We start from the raw sequence: 14897 nt of genomic DNA on the forward strand, positions 1-14897 counted from the left end.
AACAATCCACATTCACTGGATATGAGCAATCGCGCGCTCTGATTGGCTACTCTGCTACAAGGCTGTCAGCTCATATACCGTGAGTAGAGAAAAACAAAATGGCGGAGCGTGTTGCTGAACCAACCGAGGACGAAATAAAAATTCTACTCGAAAACAAAACAGTAAAAATAATCATCAAGTATTTAAAAGAAACAGAAATAGCTAAAAGAATATAGTTTTTGTTTCCCCCCCAATATCTCCTGTTCTACACTCCAGCCCAGTCGGTGGCAGTAATGCACCTTTAAGTTGGTTTGCCAACTGCCAAAAAAACTGTCAAGAAGAAAATCCCCCCCCAAAAAAATCAATAAAATATGGAATGAAAGTATTTGATGGTAAGAACATAACTTTTTTTTCAAGAATTATTATTCTTATTAGCCTGGCAAGCCAGACTAAATGCGAATATTTAGTCGTAGGCAAAAATATTTTTGGCCGCTAGGCGGGTGGGTCTAGTTTACTAGGCTATATTTTTATCGCATTTTTCACAAATTGCTCCTGTCATTTCGCCAGTTTGTTTACATTCTAATCAGAAATTATTTTGTCGGACGTTTTGTATAAAGTTCTATTTATCGAATTTGCAAAAAATAAAAATGCTGTTTCTCAAAATCCAGTGAATGTGGATAGAATAACAGTTATTCCACTCAATCTCGTCGTACATGGCTTAAAGACAACTCGGTGCTACGCTCCTCGTCGGCTGTCAGCTCATGATGTACAGTACGACTCAATTTCCTGGAGTAACTGTTAATTAGCTGCTATAACAGAAGAACAGGAACTGAGGTGTTTTTTTGCAGATGTTCCACATCAGGAAATGTGGAGAAAAAAAATACGTAACACTAGGCAGACAAAAAGTATGATGTATAATTCATGAATAGCGGCATGAAGCCGTATATGTCAGAGAATACGGTAATGCATCGACCTGATTTTTGATGGCTTTTGCGACCAAATGATGTCTGTGTACCATCACAAGGAACGCGATCGTAAGTGCAAGGCAACCAGGGCTTTGAACCGGTTCAAGGAACGAAAACGAAAACCGGGAACTTTTTCTATTTCACATGGAACAGAAACGAAACCAGAAACTTTATTATTTTTTATGTTCCGGAACAGAAACGCTTATTAAAAATAATGGTAACCGGTTAATACCGGTTTTTATTTCGTTCCTCAAAGTTTCCGTAGCCTACAAATAAAATAGCCATTCTTCTCCTGCGCAAGTTTCTATGACCCGCTGGGGTTCACTTCCTGTGTGACGGTCGCTGACTGAATGGAGAGAGCGGGAAGGTGGACTGCTATCACGTCTCCATTACTGAGTGTCTGAGCAAAGAAGAGCCTGAACGATGCAACCTCCCTATTGGCTGTTTGTAAAAATGTATCAGTTGTTGCCCTTCCCACGGGAATCATCGCGGGCTCGAGAGACGAGACCTGACGAGTTAGTTCGTTGGTAGCAGAACAAAATGTCTGGACACAAATCGGGTTTTCAGAAAAGGAAAGAAAATAAACGGAGGGTTGAAAATACAAAAAAGGAGGCAGAAAATGCAAAACGAGTTTTAAGGTAGGACAAATGGTTACTTTTCTGAGGCAGCCCGCAGTGGCTGCAGGCTTTCAGTTGTCATTGAATGGTTAGTTTTCTGAGGCAGCCCGCCGTGGCTGCCTGCAGGCTTATTTATTATAGTCCATTTAGTTAAAATAGTTGATATAAAATGTTTATAGTTATAGTTATGTGATGGTTGTCCTGATTTAGACTGGTGTTTTTTGGGGGGGGGGGTTGCGCGATGTTGCACCCGGGTCCAGATTAGGGCAGAACCGGCCCTGGCTACATTTCAGCTGTAGTTTGTTTTATGAATGTATGTACTTGCATAGATGTGTACTTGGTCTTCCAATATGGCGCCTAACAAAATCTCGCGGCGCGGTGACGTCATGCGGTAGCCCTCTATAGGGCCTGACTAGCCTTTGGTAACACACTAAACGAATTATCTTTCATTTTTGGCACTTTTTCTGTTTGTGTAGACGGGAAGACATGCTGAGAATCCAAATCGCCAACATTTGAAATAATAATTGTTTTGAATTATTTCTTGTCTTATTTAATGAAGGTTGTAATAGAATTAGCCTACATTTGGCTTAAGCCGGATGAGACAGAGACATAACTTTATAGCCATTTGTTAAACCGCTGACAGGGAACGTAATTAACCGTTCCAGGAACGAAATTTTTTTGTTCTAACCGGTTCGGGAACGTCTATTTAATGGTGGAACCCAAAACCGGAAACGTTAAAATTCTGTTTCTGTTCGGAACGAACCAATAGGAAAAAAATTCTGGTTCAAAGCCCTGAAGGCAACATATCTCATCTCATAAACACTTGACCCCCAGACAATGAAATTTGTATCTTTATTTCTGTAACATAGATGGATTTTTATCCAGCACTTATTTTTTAAAAATAACATGGGATTATTTACTAACACGTTTTCAGAAAACATTCCTGACAGTTTCATATAAAACGAGTTAAAACAGTTTTATTGTCCACTCGCTTGTTGGACAGGTGACATTTCGGTCATGTAAGGGCGTTCGATGGATGTAATCGCAGGAAGAGTTTTACTGAAAGCACGCTAGCAAATAGATCCAAAACGGGGACAGATGGAGGCAGAGTCGAAAACCAGGCAAGCGAGGCACAAACACGATATCAGAGATTTCAGCACAGATACAATACTCGCAGTCCAAAAACACAAACGGGGTCAAAACCAGAAAAGTGACACAGAATACAAGGCTTTCGCAAAGTCTGTGCATTACTCAGAGTCCTTATATAAATGCCTGCGCTGTGATTGCGCTCTAATCAGGAACAGGTGCATGGCGATTAGTCCTAATGGTGCTGTGCGTGGACGTGTAACCAGACAGCTATTTCCAATATCAGGTGCGATATCGGATGGTAATTCTACAGTAATGATGTAAAGTGAAAGCACTGGTGCACTGCTGTCCACCAGGCACCCAGCACAGTCACACCATAATAAACGTCATGGTGTTGTTTCTGGCACATGGCATGAGGCTTAAAGAAAGAAAGAAAGAAATATGTATCGTAACTGCGATGCGTATCTCATTATTGGTCTCACAGTAATGTCATAAGATAATGCAGTGATTTATTGAGGTGAAAAACATGACAAAATTCGATGGTTCATTCACGGTGCTGTAATGATATTATTCTGTTCAGGGTGATTTTGTGCCCTTGGAAATATTTTGCTCATAAGCTTCTTATCAGGAGCTCTGCTTTTCAGCACCGCTTCAATATCTATATTAAAACATTGTCATTGATGTAGCATAAGGGGAATAAAAGACTTGGGGATGCGCCGTTCTGGGAAAATAATAGACTTTGGGGTTTGAACAGTAAGTCCACTTCTTCACACCATCCCGTCTTTTGATTTTTTTTTTTTGCCCAATAACAGCGTGACACAAAGTGTTTTATGGCTTATTTAATACAGCGCTAGGATTTTACGCGAAGTTTGTGTCTAGCCAAGCTTGTGATGAGGGATTACACCAGTCTACATGCCATGTGCAGTATATAGAATATTAGCGGTGTGATTCTGACTGGTCAGAAGAAGCAGCAGTTCCTGAAGTCAAGAAAATGGTCTTTGTTGTATTGATTGGCAGAAGAAGAAGAGAAAAAGGCGCATTCTATTGAGATCTCAGCTCCAGCTGCTTGTGTGTGTGTGTGTGTGTGTGTGTGTGTGTGTGTGTGTGTGTGTGTGTGTGTGTGTGCATATTGTAGATGAGAAGTGTGTACAGCTGGCCGTCCACCCAGACTGGAATTTGCACACACAGCACATCACCACCCCACTTTATTTGATTTACTTTAGACGTGAATAAACAGACGCATAAATTTAAAGAGCCGTAACTCATAACCCATTAGGTTGATAATCATGGTGTCAAAAGACATGAACAGCTATAGCACGAGAAATTTTTCTCAATAACGTTTACTGGCATTTCACGCATTCTGACTGATCTTTATTCAGAGTGAATCAGAAAAGCTTTGTTTAATGAAGGCTTAGTGGAGCTGGATCAGTAAGTGGTGCAGTATGTCTCATCTCATCTCATTATCTCTAGCCGCTTTATCCTGTTCTACAGGCAAGCTGGAGCCTATCCCAGCTGACTACGGGCGAAAGGCGGGGTACACCCTGGACAAGTCGCCAGGTCATCACAGGGCTGACACATAGACACAGACAACCATTCACACTCACATTCACACCTACGCTCAATTTAGAGTCACCAGTTAACCTAACCTGCATGTCTTTGGACTGTGGGGGAAACCGGAGCACCCGGAGGAAACCCACGCGGACACGGGGAGAACATGCAAACTCCACACAGAAAGGCCCTCGCCGGCCACGGGGCTCGAACCCAGACCTTCTTGCTGTGAGGCGACAGCGCTAACCACTACACCACCGTGTCGCCCTGGTGCAGTATGTGCACATTTAATCTCATGTCGCACTTCTTGCTTGGACCCCGATCATCACTGCTGTATTAATAGTAGTAATACTCGGTTACTTTCTCTTTATCAGTCACTCACTTTACTCCAGGAACAGTTCATCCTGAAGGAGATTCAGACCTGATGCTTTTAGTTGTGTGTCGAAGTCACGGTGCACGTTTAATTCTATTTCAATCATAAGTGTGTTTGCTTTCGTTGATGATTTAACAGTTATTCCACGAAATCAAGTCATACATGAGCTGATAGTCGATGAGGCGCATAGCACTGAGTTGTCTATAATCCGTGTATGATGAGATTGATCGGAATAACTGTTTTATGGGTTGTTTTACAATCAGGGTACGCAAGCTAAAAATCACATTTAACACTTATCTTCAATATCAAAAGGCTTGACTAAATAAACTTGTTTGTTTATTGTAGCCCTGTGATAGCTCTATTTACCATGCAAAAAAAAATTTGGTGATAACGTTATTTTTGGTGAGTGTATGGCAATATATGTCATATTTAGCAAAATTACTCGTGTCATTTAGAGAAAGTGCTTTTTTTGACCCAAAAGGGATGCACTTAAATCATTCTTTATACCATAAAACACATATTTGGTTCCATATCATTGGAAACATAGTTAAGTTTTAATGTTGAATGCCAGTAAGTTTTCAGGCTATTTTTGATCAAATTAGTATGTAATTGTGTCAAAAAATGTCCTCTCCGAGACAGCTAATTTTTCAATATAAAATAACATATCTAAAATGATTATTTTCATCCTAAAATGTGGTCAAGATATTGGGACATAAATATTAGAGACAACTAACACAAAGCTTACAGCCTTATATTTAAAAGCACTATGGAAGTCGTGGATTCTGAATTGTCAAAAAAAAAAAGTCCTCTCCGAGAATCACTTCATTTGTTTCTCCCAGCCCCGCTTAAAGCGACACTTAATCTTGTTATAATACAAACTATTACACATGCCTATCTGTTCTTTAACTTGTCCTTCACTTAAAAACTGGTACAAGAACCAGTTTGAATCAATTTGAATTTTGGACCCCTGTGACACAAACTTTGTACCCTGATCGTAAAACGACCCGTATTCTATCCACATTCACTAGATTTTGAGAAACAGAGCATTTTTATTTTTATTTTTTCGCAAATTCGATTTGCTTTTACAAAACGTCCGACAAAATAATTTCCGCTGAGAATGGAAACAAGCTGGCGAAATGACAGGAGCAATTTGTGAAAAATGTGATGATGACAATAATTCTTGAAAAATGAAAAAAAGATACGTTCTTACCATCAAATATTTTCATTCCTTTTTTTTGTATTTTTTGCGGTTTTGTTTTTGAGTCAAGTTTTTATTTCGTCCTCGGTTGGTTCAGTAACATGCTCCGCCTTTTTTTTTTCTTCTTTAGGGTTTTTTGGCGGTTGGCAAACCAACTTAAAGGTGCATTACCGCCACCAACTGGGCTGCAGTGTGGAACAGGAGATATTGGGGGTGGGAGACACACTATATTCTTTTATTTAGCCATTTCTGTTTCTTTTAAATACTTGATAACAAAGTGATATATCTGATTTGATGCACTCTGCCATTTTATTTTTCTCTACTCATGGTATATGAGCTGATATCCTAGTAGTAGAGTAGCCAATCAGAGCCTGCGATTGCTCATATCCAGTGAATGTGGATAAAATATTTAAATAACATTGGCTGGTGTTGAGTGGTGTATCAGATATATTCCATTCAGCGAGCATGATATTGAACGAGTCAAAGACGAGTAGCTGAATGGAATATATCTGATAGACCATGAAAAAAAGCCAGCCAATATTATTATTATTATTATTATTATTATACTACATACATGTCCGCCTCTCGATCAGGAGATTGTAAGTTCTATTCACGGTCGGGTCATACCAAAGACCATCATAAAAATGGTACCTACTACCATCTGGCAAGGCACGCTGCAATACAGATGCGAGTGGGGAGTTAAACTCTCGTGGTTACCAGAGGACCCGCCCCCCACTGTAACCCTAGCTATGTAATAGGCGAGAGGCCGAGGGCTGTGGAAACGGAGATTGGCGCCGCCCGATGCGCCACACGGCGTGGGAAGGACTTCAAAAAAAAAAAAATTATACTACATACTAGTGCTGTCAAAAATGTTGCGTTATTAACGCGTTAACTTGACTCAATTTTAACGGCGATAATTTTTTTTATCGCGAGATTAACGCTCTGTGACATGATGTAGGTTTTTCATAAGCTTTTGAAACTGCCAGGAACTTGGAACAGAGACTTTGCTTAGAAAAACAATAGCAGCTAGACTGTAATGCCACGCCCCGCACAGCCAGAGTCCTCTGCCCTCCCCCCCCAAAGAACCAGCGCGGGCAGGGCGCGCTAGTAGAGATGGGATTTATGGCTCTTTGATGGGATCCGCATCTTTGTGATCCGTTCTTTGAAAAGAGCCGTTCAAAAGACTGGCTCATTTGGCTCTTTTTAAATATTTATTCAGTTTTAAGAAGACAGCGTCTAAAGATGCCAGATCCCTCTGAACTGTAAACTCAATGCTATCCCAGAAATCCTTCCTGTAATATGCAAATTTGGCCGCCTCTGATTGGACAGCGCGACGCATCAACAGGCAGAAAGTGTAAAAGTACAAAATGTGTTCAGTGAGCTGAAACAGTAAAGATCAGATTCAATGCAATATTTATCAACGAACAACTTAAAGTTAATATAATAGTGTACTTTATATTATAATCAAGCATGTCAAGCCTACCGTCACTGTGTAACCTGTCTCTCTGATAGACTAACTCAAGCAGTAGATTACTTCACTCATGGTTCTTTTGTTAGTCTCGGGACGAAGAGCCACGGTGCTCAGCTTAGGTTTCAGTTTGCAGTGGCTGTGTCAAGACATGTTATGCTTTGCAATAAGAAAAACATTAGTACAAAACAAGCCCATTCACTTTTTTATGCTGGTAAGAGAATTACAATGGTTTTTCGTGTGACAAAAATGTGCGATTAAATTGCGATTAATCGCGAGTTAACTATGACAGTCACGACATTAATCGCAATTAAATATTTTAATCGCTTGACAGCACTACTACATACACATTTGATGGAACAATTATAGATTTTACAAAAAGTTAAGAACGGGAGGGTAACTTAGCAATATTGAATGCTGATTCTGATCGAATGTAATTCAGTCTTCTGTTAATCCAATGTACAAAGTCAAAGTCTTAACAATAAAAATGGTACAAGTCCAAAAAGCCTGAACAACAATCCAACTTATATACAAGCTATATCCAGGTTGAGTGTTCAAGTTCAGTTACTTTTGGTCGTAGTTAATTGTTACATTGCAGTTCAAAACAAAAGGGCTTTGCTGAGTGAAGTCCACTTGTAAAAGTCTCCGTCACTTTTCCTCACCTTCAAGTAGAACTTTGATAATATTTCCGCTATTGCTGTCTTTTCCAGTTTTTCGATGTCCGTTGGTCTGGTTTTCTCTTGTAAATATGCGTGAAGAATATATAATGACGTTTTGGGAGCCTTTCGGATGTTCAGCGTGTCTTTACACTGCAAAAAATGGCCTTTCAAAAATAAGAAATAAAAGATTAAAACAAAGCATATTTGCTTGAATCAGGTGAAAAAAATCTGCCAGTGGAACTAGTCAAATTGGACTTGGTAAGATTTCTTAAAGTAAGATGAAAAATCTAACCTGCTTTTAGATGAAATAATTCCGAAATAAGATTGGGGAACTTATTATGCGAGATCTGATTAACTCAAAATAATCAAAATAGTTCTTATAACAAGATCGTACTTCTTACATTTAGCCATTCAAGTCATTTTTATTTATTTCATTTTAAGGGTATTTCACTTAAATTCATGACAAAGTCTTAGCAGTAAAAACTGAATTTAAGATAAATATACTAATATTAGGATTGTTAAATTCTACAACTAAGCATTGCTAGCTTAAAAGATTCTCCTTTTGTGACCTGTAATTAGTAAAATACTCTAGATATGAGACCAGAGACTATCTTGAATCAAGTTGACGACACGTGTAGCATTGCAACAAGTTTATTTTATTTTTTTCCCATTTCAACATTCAAACATTAAAACATCTCTTAAGATTCCACTTCCCCAGGACCTCAGGCACAAAAAAAAATAATAATAATAATTAAAAAAAAAAAAGTCTACGCATTTTGACTTACAGTGCTTACACAACGCCAAAGCAACAGTGCATTTTGAGGGCACTGACTATAGATAGTTTTCACTGACATCACGGCATTCCGGGGAACGCCCCCCAGCCGCCATCTTGGAGGGCAAACAAAATGGACCATCGCCATTACCGGCTACGTTATCTCGGACGAATTTATGAGGTTATATAGTCAGTTTTCTAAAATAAAGATCAATGTCGGCAAAATCAAGCAAACAGAAGTATATAGATACATCTCATGGTATGCAGCCAAACTGGCCTTGATTGGGGGAATTGACCCCTACGAAGTGGACAAAGATGCATTTTCAAGTGACTATGCAGGGCTGCCAAAGCCTGAAACTGCCAAAGCCTGCTCCAAAGCCTGAAACTGACTTCATCAAACTTTAAAGGCTGTCTGATATATACAACTTTATATATTCTACAGCGCTCCTTTTGTCGGATGCCGCCTTTTTCACGGCTGAATCGCGCAGATCCGATTTTTTTTTTAGGGAGGGCGTTGGAGTGTCTGATTATAATTTCAAAGTAAATTCTGTATTAAAATTACTAAATAAGCAAATCCGTTACAGTCCATGAAACAGGAAGTATAAGGATGAGAAAAAAACAGTTTAAATCGGGAAGCTGCGCACATTTGCGCAGTCCTGCACACCGCTCAGGACTACAGAATAGACCTAAAATGTTTTTCAAAAATGACCCTTGCGTGAGGGGCGGCACGGTGGTGTAGTGGTTAGCGCTGTTGCCTCACAGCAAGAAGGTCCGGGTTCGAGCCCCGTGGCCGGCGAGGGCCTTTCTGTGCGGAGTTTGCATGTTCTCCCCGTGTCCACGTGGGTTTCCTCCGGGTGCTCCGGTTTCCCCCACAGTCCAAAGACATGCAGGTTAGGTTAACTGGTGACTCTAAATTGACCGTAGGTGTGAATGAGAGTGTGAATGGTTGTCTGTGTCTATGTGTCAGCCCTGTGATGACCTGGCGACTTGTCCAGGGTGTACCCCGCCTTTCACCCGTAGTCAGCTGGGATAGGCTCCAGCTTGCCTGCGACCCTGTAGAACAGGATAAAGTGGCTAGAGATGATGAGATGAGATGAGATGAGATGAGAGACCCTTGCGTGAGTGAAGTGACAAGTTTCAAATAGAAACGTGACAAACGAGCGATATTAAGTGTACATTACAGTGTAAACATACACTCAGCGGTTCCAGTTAGGCATTCTCCAGAGATTGTTCACATGATGTTTTGGTTTCCAAAAACAAACTTAAACACAATTGATTGTTTATTTAAACAACTTACCACTTATAAAATGATCGGAGCAGACTTTGCTGTGTTGGGAAGGCTGATAATCCTTGCGGTTGATTCTCGCAAGCCATAGATTTCTCCTTTGTATGCTGAGTTTCTTTGTTTGCTCGCCTTCGTGCTCCCGTACAGTGGGAATTCCATAAAAGCTCCGCTTGACTTCATCATCTGACCTATTACGACAGCCGTGAATACAACAAGTTTGCATCATTGCTAGCTTTAAATAAATGTAAATAATATATAAATGAATGTAACTCGCGTGCTACAATGTGTGCTCAATGACCTGTACGGTAAGCTTGCCCTCCAAGATGGCCGCCACCAGGGAATCCCCGACTCTGTGACGTCATGTGAAAACTATCTATTCATGTGTACGAGGGGTTTACAAGATCAGGCACAGAAAAAACAAACAAACAAACAAAAAAACACTGAACTTAACTCACAGCATTCCAAAAAGACCTCACTAAAACGCCCTCCACTCACTCATAGCCTTTTTGAAGGCACTTGTCTGGTCTAGAGTCTGTACAGCATCTAGAAGGAGCTCACTCTGAATGACTGAGAAAACAGTCGCAGTAAACTTAGGATCTGTAAGGTGGAGTTGAATTGTAATGAAAGATTCAAAGATTTCAGTAAAGTTCATTTATTCCCAAAACAAGCATACTTTGTTTTTTTTTTCTTGAAACAAGATGAACCGCATTTGACAAATGTCCAAAATGTACTTACTTGTTTAAAAAAAAAACTTGATTTATTTTCAAAGGTGCTCCAAATAAGACTTTTTCAAGACATTTTGTCTATACAAGATTTTCAAGATGGACTGTCTAAAAACTAGCCTTTCTAGCTAAATGAGGTTTTGCTTGTTGGGCAATTATGTCTTATAATAAGGGTGGCTAGATGTTTTGACTTGAAAATAGACAAACAAACTTCCTAAGATTTTTATTTTTTGCAGTGCACCTTCAAGTAGAACTTTGATAATATTTCCGCTATTGCTCTCTTTTCCAGTTTTTCGATGTCCGTTGGTCTGTTTTTCTCTTGTAAATATGCGTCAAGAATATCCAGTGAAGTTTTGGTAACCTTTCGGGAGTTCAGCATGTCTTTCTCTTTAACTCTTCCGCTTTTAACGACGCAAACCTTGCAGCCATGTTCATTGACAAACTGTCAGTCATTCACTAGTACGGAAGTTTTACATCTCCGACGTGTCTCTTTTCCAGTTTTTCGATGTCCGTTGGTCTGGTTTTCTCTTGTAAATATGCGTGAAGAATATATAATGACGTTTTGGGAGCCTTTCGGATGTTCAGCTCGTCTTTAGTTTCAGTTTAGTTATTTAGTGCTTAAACCTAGCACTGGATTAGCCTCGTCTTCTCTCTAGGGGTGTTCACAAGGCACATATTATTTGCATCAATGCTGCACCGATGTATTTTGTTGCGATATATCTTACACCGGTGTAAATTTTGTGGAGCGTTCACACGTCACAACCCTGCTTACTAGAGAGAAGCGTGTTAGCACCGGTGCAGCCCCACTTGCGTTCACACGGCGGTTTTTTGCAACCGTGCTATACGATAGTAATAATGCGGAAATGAAATATGCGCATGCGTGAAAATGTACTTCCTTTTCCCGGTTGTCATGGCATCACCAAGCGCCGGGAAAACAACGTGGATGAAGACACCAGTGTTGCCAGATACTGCTGACGTTTTCCAGCCCAAAATATGTTCAAATCTGCCAAAATGCACTTAAAACTGCCCAATCTGGCAACACTGGAAGACACGCAGTTCTGTTGTTGTTGATATTCGCCATTTTGGAAGCGCAAAATACCAGGATGCAAATTATGCAATGCCCGTATGTAATCAACTCTCCTCACGCGTAGCGAGTCTACCCCTGTAGCGTTCAGACGGCCCATTTTATATCGGTGCTGCCCCGCAAACTAGCATTTACTCCGGAGTAAATTTCTTAAACCACCTCCCGAGCAGGGTTAAATTTGCACCGGTTTAAGCAGCTTTCAGGGGCTACACCTGTATAACTTTGTACCGTGTGAACGCTCTACCGGGGCAGCCCCGGTGCTACACCGGAGTAGAAGTTGCCGTGTGAACACCCCTTCTTTCTCGGCCGACAAAGAAACGATTGTGCGCCTGCGCAGCAGAAAAGTTTTGTCATTGGATCTTCACATAAGCTCCGATGTGTGATGTCGTGTTGTCTTGACAACGTGTAATATTATAACAATATTAGACGCTCATTCTCCATTGGGGAGAGTGTCATAATACATGGAGGATAAGTGATATGGTAACAATATTGCATGCCATCTGTATACACACTAGAAGGGAACAGAACACGTTTTTATTCTGTGAAAAAAGTGGTCCTGTACGGATAATAATGAGTAATATTATCTCCTCTCTTGTGTATTATTCTGACATTCTGTCACTTCTCTCCTCTCTGTCAGTTGGATTTGATCACTGACCTGTTGGGAACGCCATCTCTGGAGGCCATGAGGACGGCGTGTGAAGGAGCCAGAGCTCATATATTGAGAGGACCACATAAACAGGTATGCCTCGTGATGACAGATTCGTGAATTAAAGACTGCAGTAAACGATTTTAGCTCTGATTTCCCAATTTTTTTTTTTTTTTTGCACTTGGAGACTCCACCCACCTGTTCGGTGATGCACCGTTCATCGAGACGGTTTTCTCGGTCTTGCTGAGAACGCGATCGCAGAGGCACTGATATGTTCAAGTGTGTTTGATTTTCTCAATGATGACGCGAGATGAGCCGTGAGAAACAGCTGTGAGAATCCCAAAGGATATCAGATTCATCTGCTCTCATGCTCCGCAGGTCCCAGACCCCAGTTTATCATCCGTCTATTTGTGTAGGAGAGCGAGAGTAAAATGTAAACACAGTAATAATGCTTCTGTAAGAATGTATTTCTCATGTCAAATCCAACGGCAAAATGAATACAGCAGCATAAAAATCGCTGGGTTTCTTTTCACTATACGCTACCCGTCTCCACCGTTTCCTCGTCATGTGACGTTCAAATGATGGACAGCTTTTGTGTCGAACGCTTGTCGTGTATACACTCACCGGCCACTTTAATAGGAACTCGTTCTTGATTCTAAGATCCCTGTTCTTGGCTGCAGGAGTGGAACCCAATGTGGTCGTCTGTTCTGCTGTTGCATGCTGAGATGCTTTTCTGCTCACCACGGTTGTAAAGAGTGATTATATGAGTTGCTATTTCCTTCCTGGCAAAAAAAGCTCGAACCAATCTGGTCATTTTCCTCTGACCCTGTCTTATCAACAAGGCGTTTCCTGTTTCCGCTCACTCAACTCGATGTTTTTTGTTTATCGCACCATTCTGTGTATAGAGAAATCATCCATTGGATCCAATCCAAATGGATGATTTCTCTAGTGCATGTGACCTGTTCAGAGTACGAATCAGCCAGAAGAAAACGCAGGTCATGGGCCAAGCAACACCATTCTCATCTCATCTCATTATCTCTAGCCGCTTTATCCTTCTACAGGGTCGCAGGCAAGCTGGAGCCTATCCCAGCTGACTATGGGTGAAAGGCGGGGTACACCCTGGACAAGTCGCCAGGTCATCACAGGGCTGACACATAGACACAGACAACCATTCACACTCACATTCACACCTACGCTCAATTTAGAGTCACCAGTTAACCTAACCTGCATGTCTTTGGACTGTGGGGGAAACCGGAGCACCCGGAGGAAACCCACGCGGACACGGGGAGAACATGCAAACTCCACACAGAAAGGCCCTCGCCGGCCCCGGGGCTCGAACCCAGGACCTTCTTGCTGTGAGGCGACAGCTCTAACCACTACACCACCGTGCCGCCCCGCCAAGCAACACCAGCGCCACCAAATATCACAGTTCATGGGGAAAACTTAGAAGTCGTCCACCAATTCTAATATCTTGGGTCTACTACGACTGACACACTCTCGTTGGACGTTGAAATCAACAAACGTATCGGAAAAGCTTCAACAACGACGGCTAAATTATCAAAGCGTGTCTGGGAAAACAAACACCTCACTGTCTCCACCAAAAGCAAAGTCTATCAAGCTTGCGTCATAAGCACTCTGCTCTACGGCAGCGAGTCCTGGACCACTTATGCACGGCACGAAAAGAAACTTCATGTTTTTCACATGAGATGTCTGCGTAGGCTTCTCGGCATCACTTGGAAAGACAAAGTAACTAACAACGAAGTGCTAGCTGAAGCAGACATACCGAGCATGTACACCTTGCTTCGCAAGCGACGTCTTCGCTGGTTGGGCCGGATGGACGACAGGCGAATCCCCAAATACCTGTTATACGGGGAATTGTCAAGTGGTAAGCGCAAGGCAGGCTGGCCCTTCCTTCGCTTCTCAGACGTCTGCAAACGCGACATGAAAGTGTGTGCCATCAACACCAACAACTGGGAGACCCGTGCGACAGACAGGTCAGTCTGGAAGTCTCTGGTGCACCATGGATTGACCGAAAGTGAGGGGAACGTGAGAGCCAAGGCAGTGGAACAACACCAGAGAAGAAAGGACAGGCAATTCCAACAGCAGCCCATCAACAATGCGACATTCATATGTCCTCGCTGCAATCGACAGTGCCGATCAAGGATCGGCCTCTACAGCCACAGTAGAGGTTCTACCTCCTAAAGCGCAACCCCATAGTCATCACTGACTGCCGGATGCCAACAACAACTGTGTATTGACCCTTCCCACTCACGTGACCTTCGTAAACGCGACCGCCATTTTGGACATGAAGTGGACTTCGGTTCGAATCGGTTTGAATGCGAGGAAGACGACAAACGAAAAACATAAAAGAAAAAGGAGCGAGATGCAGAAAACACCGAACACACATTTAAGTATCCGTCGTAAAGACGTGAAACTCGTCGAGTGACGAGTGTGTTCATTGATAAGCTAACACAATCTAAAAGTAGACATACCAT

At 41.6% G+C, this 14897-nt stretch overlaps 1 protein-coding gene across 1 annotated transcript in view; it reads left to right on the forward strand.

Annotated features, from left to right (window-relative positions):
* The window catches only part of nlk2 (nemo-like kinase, type 2), a 269767-nt gene that overhangs the window by 206572 nt on the left and 48298 nt on the right, over positions 1 to 14897 (forward strand). The window contains exon 7 of the mRNA XM_060897765.1: positions 12394 to 12495. Coding sequence (XP_060753748.1) covers positions 12394 to 12495 — 102 coding nt within the window. The remainder of the gene's footprint in view (positions 1 to 12393; positions 12496 to 14897) is intronic.

The sequence above is a fragment of the Neoarius graeffei genome, chromosome 17, assembly GCF_027579695.1.
Source record: "Neoarius graeffei isolate fNeoGra1 chromosome 17, fNeoGra1.pri, whole genome shotgun sequence".
NCBI classification, from domain to species: Eukaryota; Metazoa; Chordata; class Actinopteri; order Siluriformes; family Ariidae; genus Neoarius; species Neoarius graeffei.